At 37.5% G+C, this 16979-nt stretch overlaps 1 protein-coding gene across 1 annotated transcript in view; it reads right to left on the reverse strand.

The window, feature by feature from the left end:
* Window positions 1-16979, reverse strand: part of cdh12b (cadherin 12b) — a 128311-nt gene that overhangs the window by 52299 nt on the left and 59033 nt on the right. Inside the window, 1 exon segment of the mRNA XM_079595684.1 lies at window positions 1048-1342. Coding sequence (XP_079451810.1) covers window positions 1048-1342 — 295 coding nt within the window.

Genomic DNA, 16979 nt, shown 5'->3' on the forward strand with positions numbered 1-16979 from the left:
TTATTTCTGCGAGTATGAAAATGATAATTATGACAAATATGACACTCTCAGTTACTGATTATGTGCTGTATTTAATTAAAAGAAAATGTAATGTGAGTTTAAATATCATTTTGCGTGACCTTTACTGAAAATGAAATTTTTTAATTTAGCCTACCTCAGATCTTGAAAATAAATTAAAGAAGGAAACAAGTACGTTTAAATTGTGAACTTAATGTGAAAAAAACAAGTGCAATCTATGATAAAGATTGTTTCAGTTACTCAGTATGTATTTTTATCAGTTACTCAGTATACTTATCCATTTCGTTGTGAGTGCCGTGTGCTTGCAGATAGACTCCGCCCATACGCTGTTCGTATTGGCTCTGGTTTTTTGATTGATTTTGTCAATAACCATGTGGACCATGGTGTACTAGACAAACAAATTGCTTGTCGCTGGAATCTTATCGCATCGCTTTTGGTTTGAGACATGGTTTAAGCTTCAATAAGGCAATTTTCCAACACTCACTATCATCATTTTAATCGTATGCTTCATTGACTGGCTTTAAAAAAAATATTTGATTGTATTTATTTAATTTTTATTACATTTTTGCTCCAACATTTGTTTGCATTGTTCCCTATTTTGTAAAAAAATTATGGGAACTATTACCATTTTCACAACCATTAGTTCACATTAATGTAGCATGAACAAACATTAATTATATGTAATATTTATAAACATAAATCATATTAATGAATGAATGAATGAATTTAAAAATGATAAAATGTGATACTATTTTTTCTTTATAAATTAACATTATCCTAGAATAAAAATGCTGTAAAAATATTGCTAATTGTTTGTTCATAACGCATTAACTTATTGATGAATTGAAGCTTGATAGTTTAACTTATTGATGAATTGAAGCTTTATAGTTTAACTTATTGATAATTTGAAGCTTGATAGTTTAAACATAAATAAAGGTAAAATCTGGGCTTTCCTGACTCTATTCCAACCCCTAGCACCCAACACCAGCCGTGTTTCAGCAGAAGAAACCATTTTAACGGGCTTCTTACCCACAGGTGACATCTCAGGTACACTAGCCGTGTAGGGGGCTTCCAGGAACTTTGGCTCATTGTCGTTGATGTCCTGCACCTTGATGACAAACTCCGACTCTGGTTCCAGTGGACGGTTGCTGTCGATGTCCACCGCTTGCGCTCGTAGCGTGTAGTAAGGCTTCTCCTCCCGATCCAGACTGCGTAAAGCGTGTATGTCCCCGGTGGTCTGGTCGATGGTGAAGATGGTTCCAGCCCCATCGCCTGAGAGAGTGTATTTCACTCCGCTATCCCCTTTATCCATGTCAGTGTGCAACTAAGGGAGACAGAAAGAGTGGCAAAAATCTGTCAAACAAAGATGTACAGTATAATATGGATCTCTGGAATACAAAGAGTGTGTTAATGACCTTGGTGGTGTATTTGGCTATATTGATTATATTGCATAATATGGTTAATTAAGAAGTTAAGGGGAGGAGCATTGCCTTATTTTCTCCAATATAGAACAGTTTATGTTTTTCAGTTAGTGGAAGAAAGCACAATGTTATCTGCAACTGAAGATTGAGTGACAAAGAATGATAGCCTGTGTGCTATATAAACTTTTGCATACATATCTGGAAGTTTATAATGTAATTATTCCTGACAGAAAACTTTGCAGTTTCGTCATTGACTTCACATTTCAGCACGCTTAAAAGATTTCCTTTGATTTGAACTCTGAGGATGTGATTTGCTCTGTTAGCCTGCAGGTAGATGAACCTGACCTAATTCTTTCTGCACAGTAGTCTCTCTGTCAGTTTTTCGCTTTGCTTAAATCCTATTTTTATTTTTTCATTTTATTTTTTATCATATTTTTTTGCTGATCTCCTACCCTCAAGCTTTAATGTTAGAACAGACTACTCATATTGTCTGGGTTGCTGTGGCAATCTTGGAGAAAATGTGTCTCTAAAGTTGAAAGTCTGATTTTATGATAATATTTATTCTATGATAATCTATGACTGTCCACAATTTTATAAATGGGCTCATTTTTTATTGTTTCCACATAACACAGAGGATTTTGATTTTGAATTTGAATGTCATTTAGAATGACGATAAAATTTATTACATATAATTTATTATAATAAAGTTATATACATTTATTTATGCACATACTATATATATTTTTACTGCTGTTATATGAATTTAATTCTTTTTTTAATTCAAATATGCAAATTAATCTCATACATTCCAATTTGAATGAAGGTATTTTCTATTCCGCTCTGCACAGTGCTCAACCCTGGTTGTATCTAAAGTTAAATGCATTTGAATGCAGTCAAAGCAGTAAAATTGTTCACAAATTATATCATACCAATACGTGTAATTAATCATATGCATGTCTCTCATCTGGGGGAGCATCAATCAAAGATTGTGCAGAAGTTGTTGAAACTTTAAAAAGCTTTTGTTTTTCCCAATCTGCATAATATCTAGAGCGCACCGTAAATCAGAAAGAGAGCTTAATTATCAGAACGCTTCATTGTCGCATGTCAGCACATTCAGAAGTGAATGAAAGGAAAGAGAATAGAGGAAGAAAAAAGAAAAGATAGATTTTCAAAAGAGCTAAATTTCAACAATCACTCCAGTGATAACTTGAAGTGGGAAAGTTAGGTGATACTAATTAAAAAATATAATTAGCATAACAATAGCAATCAATTACACAAAAAGGATTCATGTGAAGATGGGTCCTCAATACGTCTTAGAAGAAACCTCACGGATATTCACGCAGAATTAGTGAGAACATATTTCTCTCTCTCTCTCTCTGCCCCCCCCCCCCTCTCTCTCTCTCTCTCTCTCTCTCTCCCTCCCCCCTCCTCTCTCTCTCTGATAATAAGTTCAGGAAAAATAAAACACAAATCAGGCTAACCGGTCTTCCCAGACACTCATTAGGTTCTGAGAAGAAACACTTGCTCTTATTTTTCACAGTCATGAGAAGTTGAAGTCGTTCAGCATAAACTGTCAAACACAAAAAAGTGATAAGAGTGGGAAATGCGTATTTACATGCAAATGCTTGCCAAATCAGAAAACGCAGCAGGGGAGAAATAGAAAGCAGAGGTTCAGTGCATACTAAGATGTCTGTTACCTGTTAGATGTGTATTCACACACATGCACGCACGCATGGACACGGACACACAAACAGACACTATTTACTATCAAAACCAAAAGGTCATTTTATTAGACTTTTTCATTTTGCCCATGCTATATGTAGTGAATATTCACTTTACTGTAATATTAATGTACCTTATTAATGTACCAATTCCTTGCATATTATGTGCACTTATATATGTGTTATTTAAAGTAGTGGTAAAATGCCATTTTCACAAGATGTAAAATACATCTCTGATGTCCCCAGATTCTGTGTGTGTGAAGTTTGACCACAACATACCCCACAGATATTTTTATATATCATGTTAAAGTTGTCATTTTTTGAGGGTTTGCAAAAACGCACCGTTTTGTGCCTGGCCCTTTAAATGCAAATGAGCTGCTGCAGAGGGCGGGGTTTCAAGAGCTCCTGTGTGTTAGCAGCTGCGATTACCTCACGCAGACACACTAACATGACAGAAACTGATCTGCCTTTAATGTTAAAACGGAGTCAGACAAAGATGGAGAGACTCAAGAAGAAGTGACAACAGGTAGAATGCAACAGGACGTCTCTGAATGGTTAGTTGATGAATTTATGTTGCTGATGTGGAGTTAACTATCTTCAATTAGCATATTCTGTCATGGTAATCTATAAATCACTGGTATATGAACTGTTGTGAGATGCACACAGAGTGACTTTATATTGCATGTGAAAAGATGGATGCTAAAGTTTGAGCTGACTCACAAATGTACTCTTATACAACAACTTTTCCTCATCTCAACATGGACCGCGTGTTCCTGGGGGCGGGGCTTATGTCAATTTTAGGGTTGCTGATGTCACTAACCCGGGAGGAATGTCGTAGTCCCTACCAGCCGTTTGTTGTAGTCCTTTTCTTTAAAAGAAAATATCTTCCTTTGCGTTGAACTTTGCTGATGTTGTTTTTGTTCAAACAACAACATTACACACTAACTAAAGTTAGAAAAGTGAAATCATACTTTACCACCCCTTTAAAAATCTGGTGTGATTTACCTCAAAAAGATGCTGATTTTTGAAGCTTCTTTTTTTATTTCATCAACTGACAAGTGCAGCATTTCTTAGCATCTTCTTTGGAAATTTATTTATGTCATTCAGAAAGGCTAGACCTCCATTATGCTGTTTTCTTAATATCTACAGTAAAGATAAGCACTGGATTTAATGTGTTACTGTCACAGTTAACTGGTGCTGAGAGAGCAAGTCGAATACTTGCCTTCTCTCACACTAAGGACAACTAGAGGACTGTTCTACCGCCTGCGGATTCAATAGGGTTCTAATATACTGGAGGAATAAATAAAGGGTCTATTATCATTCAGATCCCCTAAGCGAAGGATCAAACTGTCAAAATTCCTTCTTCAGCAGCCTTTTTAGTGGTTACAAAACTAGTAATTATTAAAGCTGTAATTCTGCAGAGAGGATAAAGATAAGCTGTGTTTGCAGGATATTTATAGTGTTTTCAAAGCCCTGACCAGATCTCATTGATCGGTTAGTGTGTTTTTCGTAATAATATGTGTGCTTGATAAGCTCAGCTCCCACATTATGTGTGTTTCTGTGTTTAAGTGTGGGCATGAACATACGGTTCACTACATGGCGTCTGACCAGTAATTAAATGCATGTTTGGTTTGCAAAGGAAGCGTCAGCTCGATGACTGGATATTTTCTTACACACCGGGATACTGAAACCCCTTGAGGACCAGCGTTCCTGCACACTCACAGCATGCTAATACAGTCAGACCGGGGCCTAAACACTCAGCCAATTCACTTAAATAAATACATTCCCCAGCGTGTTACGACTGCAAGGAGTCTGAGGAGACGAGCGCTAGGATCCTTTATTCCAAACCGTGTGTGTACAGTAGTGTTTATGGATGTGAAAAATCTGTGCTAGAGGATGAATATATTGTGTGTGTGGTTATAGGTCCATTATGTGTGACCAAAATCTTATGTGGATTTTTTTTGGTATGTGTAATCAAAAATGCTGTTAAAAAACAGTAATATTGTGTAGTATTATGAAAATTAGATTTAAAATTTTTTTTTTTAATATAATATTTAAAATTCCTGGCATTTATTCCTGTGATGGCAACAGCAGCCATAGTGTTGCTGAATAATTAACGATGTTTAAAAAAAATATATAATTATGAATGTTAAATGGCTAATGTTTCTTGAGCAGCAAATCAGCACATTAGATTGATTTCTGAAGGATCATGTGACTGGAGTACTGATGCTGAAAAAGTTATCACAGGAATAAATTACATTTTAAAATATATTCAAACGGAATACATTTACTGTATTTTTGGATCAAAGAATTCAGCTTTGGTAAGCTTAAGAGATATCAGTCACACTTTAATTTAGGGTCCAAGTCTCACTATTAACTATGACTTTTACCTCAATAAACTCATAATTACTGCTTTATTAATAGTTATTAAGGGATTTTTAAGTTTAGGTATTGGGTAGGATTAAAGGATGCAGAATATGGTCAAGCAGAATAAGGCATTAATACTAGGGGTGTGACGAGACCCTTATCTCACGAGACAAGACGAGACACGAGATTGGGTTCACAAGAACGAGACGAGACGAGATTTTTGCACAATATTTGATAGAAATCCTCAATGACAAAATTCATGACTGGAAAAAGTCTGCAGGTGGATTTTGAAATGTTTTAACTAAATAATGAATGTCATTTTAGTTCTACTTTATGACTATGAATTAATAAAATACATTGAAATACAACAATATAGAAGCAATGTAAAGGTTTTACCACAAACTCAACTGACTGGCTTCTCTCAAGTATGATTTCACACGGGTCTCTTCAGACCTTACTGTAAATTATGAGCTTCCAGAACTTCTGATTGAGGCTGTGTGTGACTTCCAAATGAAGCTACTTCACAAATTGAAAATAGAAATAAAAAAGTATAAAACAACAGTTTTTCTTATTAGTGCAAACGATAATTAAGTGCAAGTGCAACCATAATCAAAGTAGGCCAACTCTCTCTGTATTCAAAGTGCAAACAGAGACCAAAACAGAGACCAGAGCCACAACTATAACGTCCAGAGATAGGTTTGATATTAGGAGACGGGCTATTGTATGCAGTCTAATTTGCGCGCATCGTGTTTTACTTTCATTATCACTCCGTAGTGGCGGTGCTGAACGCACGTTCTAAGATATGGGGCCATTCACACAGAATGCGTTTTTGCTTTGTAAAATGCGATACGCTGGCAGTAGAATGGGGGAACTGATTTTAACTTGAGCGCCGCACTTTTAGAATGCTGTGTCATGCGCGAGACGCTGCAAAAGATGCAAGACGTGAGCGCAAGGTTACACATCCGTCTAGCGCGTTTACATAGAAAAACAATGGAAAAGTACCGCACTGGAATGGAAAAACACGTTCTGTGTGAACCGCCCTAAGACATCTCAGATCGACTCTCTGTTGCGCAACAAATCCTCCGCCATCGTAAAGCGATCAGTGAACTGATTCCTGCTGCACTGTCACACTCTGTGTGCGACTGCAACTCGCGCTGGATGAGCAGAGTAGACGTTTACAATAGCAAAACGACAGTTGAGGCGGCCGGTGCCGCGGTGTACAACATAATGTAATGTGAATGTAGCGGTGGCATATTCTATACTAATCATGGCGATATCGCGAGACAGCTTTTCACTCGACGAGAAATATCGTCACATTTTAGTCTCGCGAGATCTCGTGGCACGAGATCTCGTCACACCCCTAATTAATACTGTATGTGCTTTATAAGTACTAATAAACAGCCATGCATGCTAGTAATAAGTAACTTAATACTGAGAATTGGACCCTAAACTATACCGAGATGGTTAAACAATTTTTTTTTTAAATTGTACTGTAAATATCATCAGGCACTTTGGGAATGCCTGTATTGGCTTAGGAATGTGCATATATGGTCGTGTTGAGATCAGGGTGTGCGTTTTACATTTGTCAAGTCTGTAGAGTTGATAAAAGTAAGAGAACGGAAGAGTGCCTGTGTTTGTTTTCATTTCTGGTGCTCTTGGGTGCAGACTCACTGTAAACTGTGAAATCGGCCACACACTCCTGTAGTTTCGCTGTTTGATTGTGTGAGAGAGAAAGCACATTTTTTGTAAGCTTTTTTTTTTGTCATAAGTTGGAATACTGACGTGTGTGTGTGTGTGTGTGTGTGTGTGTGTGTGTGTGTGTGTGTGTGTGTGTGTGTGTGTGTGTGTGTGTGAAACAAACACACCAGCCTCAGCAGATGGAGACAGTCTCAGGTGGATAAACAGCTGATCTAATCACAAGCAATTAAGGAATACTACATTGTACCGCAGCAACACAGTCACATAACAACTGGAACAAAAGAAAAGTGGAAAAGCAGCGTATAAACAAACAATCAAAGTCCATCAGGCTCAAAGGACAAATGATATCTGACAGCTTTTCAAACTTCTCGGTGTTGAGAGGACAAAAGTTGTTTTGTTCTGTTCTGTTTTCAGAATATTATTATACACAGTGTTGGGGAAAGTTAAAGGTAGCCTAATGCGTTACAATATTGCGTTACTCCCCCAAAAAGTAACTAATTGCGTTAGTTACTTTTTTATGGAAAGTAATGCGTTACATTACTTTCACATTATTTTCTCACCTGGGCTGGGCTTGCTTATTTTATTATAACAAAAAAAGTTCTATGTTTGGCAAATATAAAGGCCCCTTCACGCCACAAGTGAAATGAATAAGCCTCAGGCTGATGGAAATAAAAAAATGTCCTCCTGTACAGTAGAGGGCGCCGCTCTAACAAAAATTTCAGCTGTGCTGCCATTCTGGTTTGCAGGGAAAATATGACACGGAAGAAAGCCTGTGTCCGAAATCACCCCCTATACCCTTAAATAGGGCACTCTTTGAGGGAACAGCCATTAGTGGTGTCCGAAACCATAGATGTTATCGAGTATACTAATATAGTCCCCCAATGCACCGCAATAACGAGTGTACAACCTATGCTCAACGTCTAGAGAATACCCATAATGGACTGTGAGAGTCGCGCACCGAATGAAATCCTGCATCTGACCAGAAGATGGCGCTCACAGCTGAATCATCCATCCATCCATTTCCCAAACCGTTGGTCCAATGTGGGTACAGCGTAATATCATACAGGTATAAATCCCCTTTTAATTGATTAATACATTGTTTAAAGGTGCTCTAAGCGATCTCGCGCGTTTTTTAGGCCAAAACATTTTTTTTCACATACCGCAAACATCTCCTCACTATCCGCTAGCTGCCTGTCCCCTGAACACACTGTAAAAAAACGCGGTCTCTGCAGAGAGCCCAAGCTCCAAAAACAGCAGCAAAAACAAACTGAGCAATAAACAGAGCGACCCGTACCACGAAACATAACAAACTGTTCCAGCCAATAACCGACAAGAATGATGTGGGGTGGGGTTTGGGGGGTTATTGCGTGTATGAGGAGGAGGGAGGGTCTAGCTAGCCTCCGTTTTGTTTGATAATAATTCAAACATCAACAAGAGGTTACGCCAACCGAGATCGCTTAGAGCACCTTTAATTACTAATTATACATACAGTAGTTTCTGTGACAGTTATCAAGATAAATATTTCCTCTTACTATTACACTCTAAAAAAAAAAAATTTGGGTAAAATATGGACAAAGCCAAACGTTGGGTTAAAAATGTAATTGAAAAATTTAACCCAATGGCTGGGTTTGTCCATATTTTACCCAAAATTGGGTTGAAACAACCCAGCATTTTTTAGAGTGTGGATCAGGCAGTTTGATAAGTTTCAAATGATTGTTAAACAGCCAGCACAAACTATATGCAAAAGCAGGATCCCTTCTGGAGCAAGTGGACTGTATTAGTGGAGTAATAGGGAATAGTGAATGAGGGTATAGGGGCGATTTCGGACACAGACAAAATTCAAGCCTATTATTTTCTGAAAAATCATGAGACGCAAAAAAACAGAGTAATTAATGCTGAAAATTCAGCAGGAATACATTTAATTAAAAAATGTATTCAAATAGAAAACAGTTCATTTAAATTGTAATAATATTGCACAATATTTATTTATTTATTGTTATATTTTTATAGTGTTATATATTGTTATATTTACATTATATATAATTGTTAAACTGATGATTGTGATTTGTTGCATTTTAATCATGTGCAATGTATAAAAAGTAATACCAGCTTTCAATTAATGAACTGATGCAAGATTGCCTAGCTTTAATGCTTCTATACATGACAGATGAACACATCTTTTTTTCCTCGGCTATCGCTGAATTAGGCCTCTAATGGGGATCATAGTTCAAAAAAAAATTAATAAGCTATATGAATAAGTTGAAGGAAAAGTGTTAAAAAGCAATTTCAACTTTTAAGTCAGTAATGTCGGCTCACTCTGAATTCATCTGGCCTCAATGCAAGGAGCGAGAGATACTGCTAGGAACATTAGAGGGTTTTGATCTACGTGTGCAGTGCAATTCAAGCAGAAATCTCATTATTATAAAAGTTGGATTAGAAGAATGCGTGTATTATATTGGCAGTGCAGATAAATGACATCATTATTCCACTATTCCTTTAACCTATCCGTGCCAGCGCATTCGTCATCTGTGGCACTCAGGATGGGCTGCTGCATTGGGTTTCACTTGCATAATTTGGGGCAGAGTTATCCGTACAAATGACTTCACATCTGCAGAATTAGTTTGGCATCAGGTTTTTGTGAGCTAAACGGCGTGAGCTTTGGGAGAGGTGAGATTACTGCAGCGTGATTGTTTTTGAGGTGTTGGGTTATTGCGCTGCTCGGGTTCCTGCATGGCCATTTTGGATCATGGCTCTTCAAATGTAATCAAGAGTTTGGATTCACTGTAATACTGAATGCACAGTGTTTATGAAGGATCTCACCGTGCACAATGCTGCACACAGACATGGAGAGGCTGTCTTGTTCACAGCGATTAAATAACATGTTTTATATCAAATTGTACAATTGTATTTGAAACAACAAGACGACATTTTGTCCAGTGGCTTGACAATATTGGAAAAAGGCACTGAAGTTTGAAGGTTATTTTTTCTCTCGTATATTTTGAGGACTATACTGTATCGATGAGTGAATAGAAGTTTTCAAAGGAAGAATATAGGTAATTTAGAAGACTATTGGATTGTCCACTGCAAGAGAACCATACGTCTGACCAGAAATATATACAAAGTCCATGTCAGAACAGTCTTGTTTAAAAAAAAATGTTTTATATATATATATATATATATATATATGCAGCTCGAAGACTGTTGAAGGTGGTACAATCAGAACATTTTATTGGAAATTTATGTTGTTTTACAATAATATTTTTTTATGCGCAAATATTTGTATTTTGTTTTATTTATGTAATACTTTGATCACAAAACACTGCAAAATTGTTTAGTTAGAAGAGATATACTAAGTCAGGGCAGTTTGTGCCGAGTTTGGTGGATGTTTCTTTAAAGTTCTTACAGAAGTTACATTTTAAAAAGTTTGTCTCTTTAGAAACCCTTACCTGTCTGTAAGTTCGGTTTTGTGAAACCAATTTAATCAATAAAACAATAACTTCAAATCCACTGTTCTTGGAATGTTTAACGGCGTTATTAAATAACGTGTTTGAACGACAAAGGTACGACAATACGGTTTCTGGAAACACTTGTGACTAGCTAGTTGATATCTTCAACGATGTAAAAAGTTTCACTAACGAAATAAAGTGAATTAAATACATAAAGTATATGTGTATTATTTAACACATGTAATTATTGCAGGTTTGCATAATATTCTGAGTTTGCATTTTTTTTCTATTCACTTTAACTGCTGATAAACGATTTCTTTTTTAATACAATGACATGGATTCGGGAGAGATAATTCCAGAATGCTTACACTGGTACCCAAAATGCAACAGCACACTTGAGCACTAAAGTAATACTTGACCTTGCTGGGATCAGAAGTGCTTCTTCTGCACCAAATGTGCTCCAAGCCAGATTGAGCCTCTTCTGAATTCCTCATCTAGGGTTGACCTTGCAGGCTGACAGCAACTAGTAGCAGATAATAATGGATTGTGCTGGAGAGCTTATCTTAAAAAGGCCAATCTTTACCTGTGTGTGTCTTACGACATAGCTTGGTTAAAAGAGAGGTCAGCTTTACTGTGTGCATTTAATGAGACTCAAGTATGATTGGAAATGTGCACCTGATAAGACTGTTTACAGACCCATAGGGCGCTATCATACACCCGGCGCAATGCCAGCACCAGGCGCGACACAAGTGTGTTTTGCTAGTTTCAGCGTGACGCAGTTATCATGTTTACATCCTGCGTCACGTTGTTTAAATAGCAAATGCATTTTTGCCAATTTGTGCGCCCATGGGTGTGCTGGTCTGAAAACGAGGTGTGTTCAGGCGCATTGTTGGCGCGTTGCTATTTTGAGGCAACTGAAATAGACTGCGCCATTGACCAACAAATACCTGGTCTAAAGTCAATGGTGCACTATTTTTTTTCTTATTTAAAGGGCTCATTAGTAATATGTGCCTATAGACGGATGCACAGCGTGCGTACACTCTGCTTATTACACACACAGGGACGCACAGCAGCACACAAACTAGCCAAATATTAAAAATAAAAGGATTACAATGTAAAATATTATTATTGTGTACATAAAGATATGATGGAATCCAGCTTGTTCCGTAGATGGTGTGCTCGCATGCTTTAACCTCGTGCACGAGCAGATCCATTTCGCTCTGGAGAAGCGTTCAGTCTTTCCACTTGCAAATTCCGTCATGTAAATAGCGAATCCGCCATTGCGCGAGGGAATGGGAATGAGAAATGAGAAATGACACTCTGTTTTTTTTGCACGTTACGCCCAAAACACACCCATTACTCATCAAGAGAATAGCCATGCGCTCTCTCTTTGTAATAATGTGCCTCTTTGACCATGCGCTGGGCGTGCCGACCATTTTTCCCGTCGGTAAACTTGCCAAAGTGGATTTCGACACATCCTAAGTGCACTTGCGCCCTGTGCTTTAGACCAGAGGTCTTCAACCCTGCTCCTGGAGGCCCACTGCCCTGCAGAGTTTATATCAAACCTGCTTCAGTCTGTGATTTTCAAGCGATCCTGAAGAGCTTGACTAGCTGGTTCAGGTGTGTTTGATTAGGGTTGGAGTAAAACTCTGCAGGACAGTGGGCCTCCAGGAGCAGGGTTGAAGACCTGTGCTTTAGACCATGCGCTTAGATCGGTAAAATAGGGCCCATAGTGTGATAAACGCTAAAGCCGTGGAGATGCAACACTAAACATCCTGCTTGGGCTCAAACGTGTCCGGCAATGCGGCATGGCGTATAATGATGTCATGCAGGTGGTGGAGTAATAACTTATTTTAATTCATCTGTTTGAGATCAAATTCATGCCAGATTGTTTTGCTATAAATCACAGCATCTACTAGCCTGGTTCTACCAGACTCTCGTATATTTCATTTGCATAGAGAGTCTGGCCTCTCTCCATTGGCAAGCGTTAACTTCCTTGAAGGCGGGTACTCTGTTGAAGTTTAAAACTATTGGATCTGCCCAGAGCCACTCTGGATCTGCCACAAACAATCACTAATGTTTGGTCGTGACGTATGACGACTCAAACTAGTGCACGACCTCAACGCCATCGTTCTCAGCCACTCCCTCTGTTTGCTGATTGGACCGGTAAAAAATTGACCGGGAATACACCACAATCCCAGACGTAGTTCTGAAGGAAAATGAAAATTGAGCGGAAGTACGTAGGAGGGCGGAGCCAGGCTAAGCATCTACGGCATCGAGGACTAATTCTCAGTTAGTGCTATATATGCATATATATTTAATATATACATGCAACACTGTAGTACACACATCCATAGATAGTGCATGGTGTGCTTAACCATAAATAAACTAAGTTAAGTGATCCATGGCAATGGCACTCAAAACCTCGGTTAATGCTTTAGACATGCTTGGTGAAGAGAGCGAATAGATAATTGCAGTGTGTCTTGCTGGGTCTATGTACATGGTAACCTTGATTAGTGTACAGGTCACTGGAGAGATTCTGTCTGGTCATTTGACGCTGATTACTGGAGAGAGCAGCCTGTGATTGCATTATGGAGCTCAGTGTTCTCGCTCCAGATACTGTGTATTTATGTGTGTGTTAGACATTTAAAGGGTCGGTTTAACCATTTAACGTATGAACAATTTTAAATTGAAGGGATGGATGATCTTGGATATCATTGTAAATTGTGCATATGAAGCTTATTCTCTATAATTTCGAAGTCAACATGAAACAACGTTCCTAACCCATTTTACTTCTCTAATGTGACATTTCTGAGCAAAATTAAATATTCAATGAGAAAAAAAAAGTAGGCCAGTGCTAGATTTTATCCAGTGGGAATTGATTGGATTGTGAAAAGTGTTTCATACTATATTGAGTCTGAAACAGTACAGACACTCAATTTTGGATGAGGTTTTTAGACCGTGTCATGGAGGCTAAAGGTCAAGTTCACCAAGAACATCATCCTATTCCAATTTCTGGTATTTTGATAAAGTTAGTCTTCACTATATATATATATTTTTTCCTTTGTAATAATGTGCACTGATTAATTTATGCAAAACAAGACCTTAAGTGTGTATTAAGAAAGTGCATAGGCTCAATTTGGGATTTCATATTGATGTTGAAGTAAAGATTCATCCATGCTTAACTGTAAAAAAAAAAAAATATATATATATATATATATATATATATATATATATATATATATATATATATATATATATATATATATATATATATTTGTTTTTTATGCATACTAAATTGGTAAATAGCCCTCTTGACTACCATGCACAGATCCATGTCTTCATAAGTTATGTTGACAAGATCTGAGAGCTAATGATAGGTTGTCTCAGACAGATAAGATTGCAGTCATTTCTGGGAATTAATCTGAGAAGGTGATGGGGAGAGATGAGGTAGACGTGGGTGTCAATAACACGATGGAAGTGAGTAAGTGTCAACCTGTTAGCCAGAAAGAGCTCACGTAAACAAGCTGTAAAATTGATGGTCTTTCTACAAAATGCATTATAGTAAATGAGAGACCTTTCTGAGGAAAGTATTTTTCTGAAGTTTTTCTAAAAACGTAATATGCTGACAACCTCAATTTCAGCCTGTTCATCATACAAGGCTGTTGCATGTCTTTAGGAGACTTGCAATATTGCAGACAAATTGAACTAACTACTGTATTTTCCATAGCTATTTTAAGGTTGCATGACAAAGAAAGGACACCCTTTTGAAATAAATAGTTTTACGTATCAAGAGGCTAATTAAAAATATATATTCTGGTCATTAGCAGGTCTTAAAGATGAACAACACATTACATAATACACAGTGTCATTGTTTATTTAACAAAAACTAGGCCAAAATGGAGAAGCCATGGGTGACAAACTAAGTACACCCTGATTCAGTTGCCTGTAGAGACACATTTTTTAGCCATTCTATTGTAGAATGGTCTGGTCTGCTTGTGATCATTGTCCTGTTACATGACCCAGTTTTCAGCCAAGCTTTAGCTGTTGAACAAATGGCCTCAAATTTGACTCTAGAATACTTTGGTATAGAGTGGAGTTCATGGTCGACCCGACTGCAAGGTGTCCAGGTCCTGTGGCTGCAAACCAAGCCCAAATCACCCCCCCACCCCCTCCGCCACCGTGCTTGACAGTTGGTATGAGGTGTTTGTGCTGTACTTGGTTTTCACCAATTGTGGTGCTGTTCATTAAGGCCAAACATCTCCATTTTGGTGTCGTCTGTCCAAAGGACATTGTTCCAAACCTAAGCTGTGATGCCATGTTCTTTTCAAAGAGAAGAAGCTTTCCCATGGCAGCCCTTCCAAAGAAGCCGTAAGTTTGCAGTCTTTTTTGCCATGAACTTTAATATTTAACATGTTTAGAGGCCTGTAGAGTCTGAGGTGTATTTATTGTTTTTTTTTGGAATTTATCTGAGCCAATGCTTAGACCTTGTGGTGAATTTGCTGGGATGTCCACTCCTGGGTGGATTGGCAGCTGTCTTGAATGTTTTCCACTTGTGAATAATCTTCCTCACTGTAAATTATGGATTTCAAATTGTTTGGAAATGGCAGTAAAACAATGGCAGCAACAATAGCTTCTCCAAGGTCATTGTGTATTTCCTTAGTGTTCAACACGATGTTATTATATTTTATTTTGTGTGTCATTTTTTATTTTACAAAAAGAGCACACGATTAAGGCAGAGGCAACAAAGGAGAAGCTAAATGGTTTGTTGAAAAGGTTGTTTGATAGCAGTTGATGAACAGATTGTGTTGAGAAAGGCTGAAGATGAGTGAAAGATGATGTCAGTGCAGTTAAAACTCATAGAATGAGAAGATTTCAAAAGATCATGAGCATCCCGCCCAGCTGCCATTTTTGGATTGTGTTTGTAAACACCCATCTCAAATTTTCCCAGACAACGTGGCGTACATCTCCTTTAGACAGAGAGATTCTTTCTTTTATCAGACTCTTTGTTAAGGGCACGGATCCTCTTCTGTGTTCCCTGCGCATGAGTTTCCTGTGCCTTTCTCGCCAAAGCTTGCCGCGGGATGGACACGCACACACAGGAAAAGCCCAGTCGGTTGCGCCTTTGTAAACACAGTATAAACCCTTGATCCGCTTGGGTCTCCTGATGATTCGTTTGTGCTCATCTGGGATTGAAATCCTCAGATATGAGGTGAACGTGATCCAGCTTAACTTTCTGAGAAGCTCCCTCTGCATATAGTCAATCTGAAATGCCTTTTGCAGCCGTTTTGCATCCGCAAACTGTGAGTAAAACTAAATTTACAGGGGTGTATATGTGTAATAAATATCTGTATACGTGTATTGCCATGTAAATTTATGTGTATAGGTGATTACTTTACAAAGTTCGTTAATTAAAGTTAATTTAATTGGAAAATCTCCCCCCCCCCCCAAAAAAAAATAGCTTGAGTGATTGTACTTTTTTTATGGTACTTATATATTTGATGTATGCAAACACTGTAGTGTTATTTGAGGGATTATGTACTTTTGATTAAGCAATATTTAGGGCTGTAAACGATTAATCGTGCATAACCATAGAAAAATAGAACTATTTTATATATAAATAACATATTGTTCTTAAATATATACATGCATGTGTGTGTATTTATACAGTATATACAAAATAATTATACACAGTACACACACATATATTATGTAAACACAAACTTTTATTTTGGATTAGGTTAATCACGATTAATCGTTTACAGCCCTACTAAATACATAGTCTTACCTTTCCAATGCAATTATGGAACTTTCTTATTAATTTCCATTTCATTTAGACTATTTTTGCAGGTCATCTTGACTTATATATTGTTGACACCGAGGAAATTAGGATTTAAATGACTGTTTTGTGCAGTGAGTCAGTTTGTGCATCAAAGTTAATTTAATGAGAACATTATCTTCTCTCTCTCTCTCTCTCTCTCTCTCTCTCTCTCTCTCTCTCTCTCTCTCTCTCTCTCTCTCTCTCTCTCTCTCTCTCTCTCTCTCTCTCTCTCTCTCTCTCTCTCTCTCTCTCTCTCTCTCTCTCTCTCTCTCTCTCTCTCTCTCTCTCTCTCTCGCCGTCAATTTCAAAAGCTATAAGAAAAGTATAACGTTTTTACTTTTAAATGTGTAGGTACAATTAAATCCACATATTTGAACCTATGTTTATGTCTACTCAAGAATGTTTTAAGCTACATTTACATTTTCATTCTGATTTAGTTTATGTACGAGTGTGTTTTATAAAAATAAATAAAAATAGTATTCAAGAT

The sequence above is a fragment of the Phoxinus phoxinus genome (assembly GCF_949152265.1).
Source record: "Phoxinus phoxinus genome assembly, chromosome: 21".
In the NCBI taxonomy this organism is placed as follows: domain Eukaryota; kingdom Metazoa; phylum Chordata; class Actinopteri; order Cypriniformes; family Leuciscidae; genus Phoxinus; species Phoxinus phoxinus.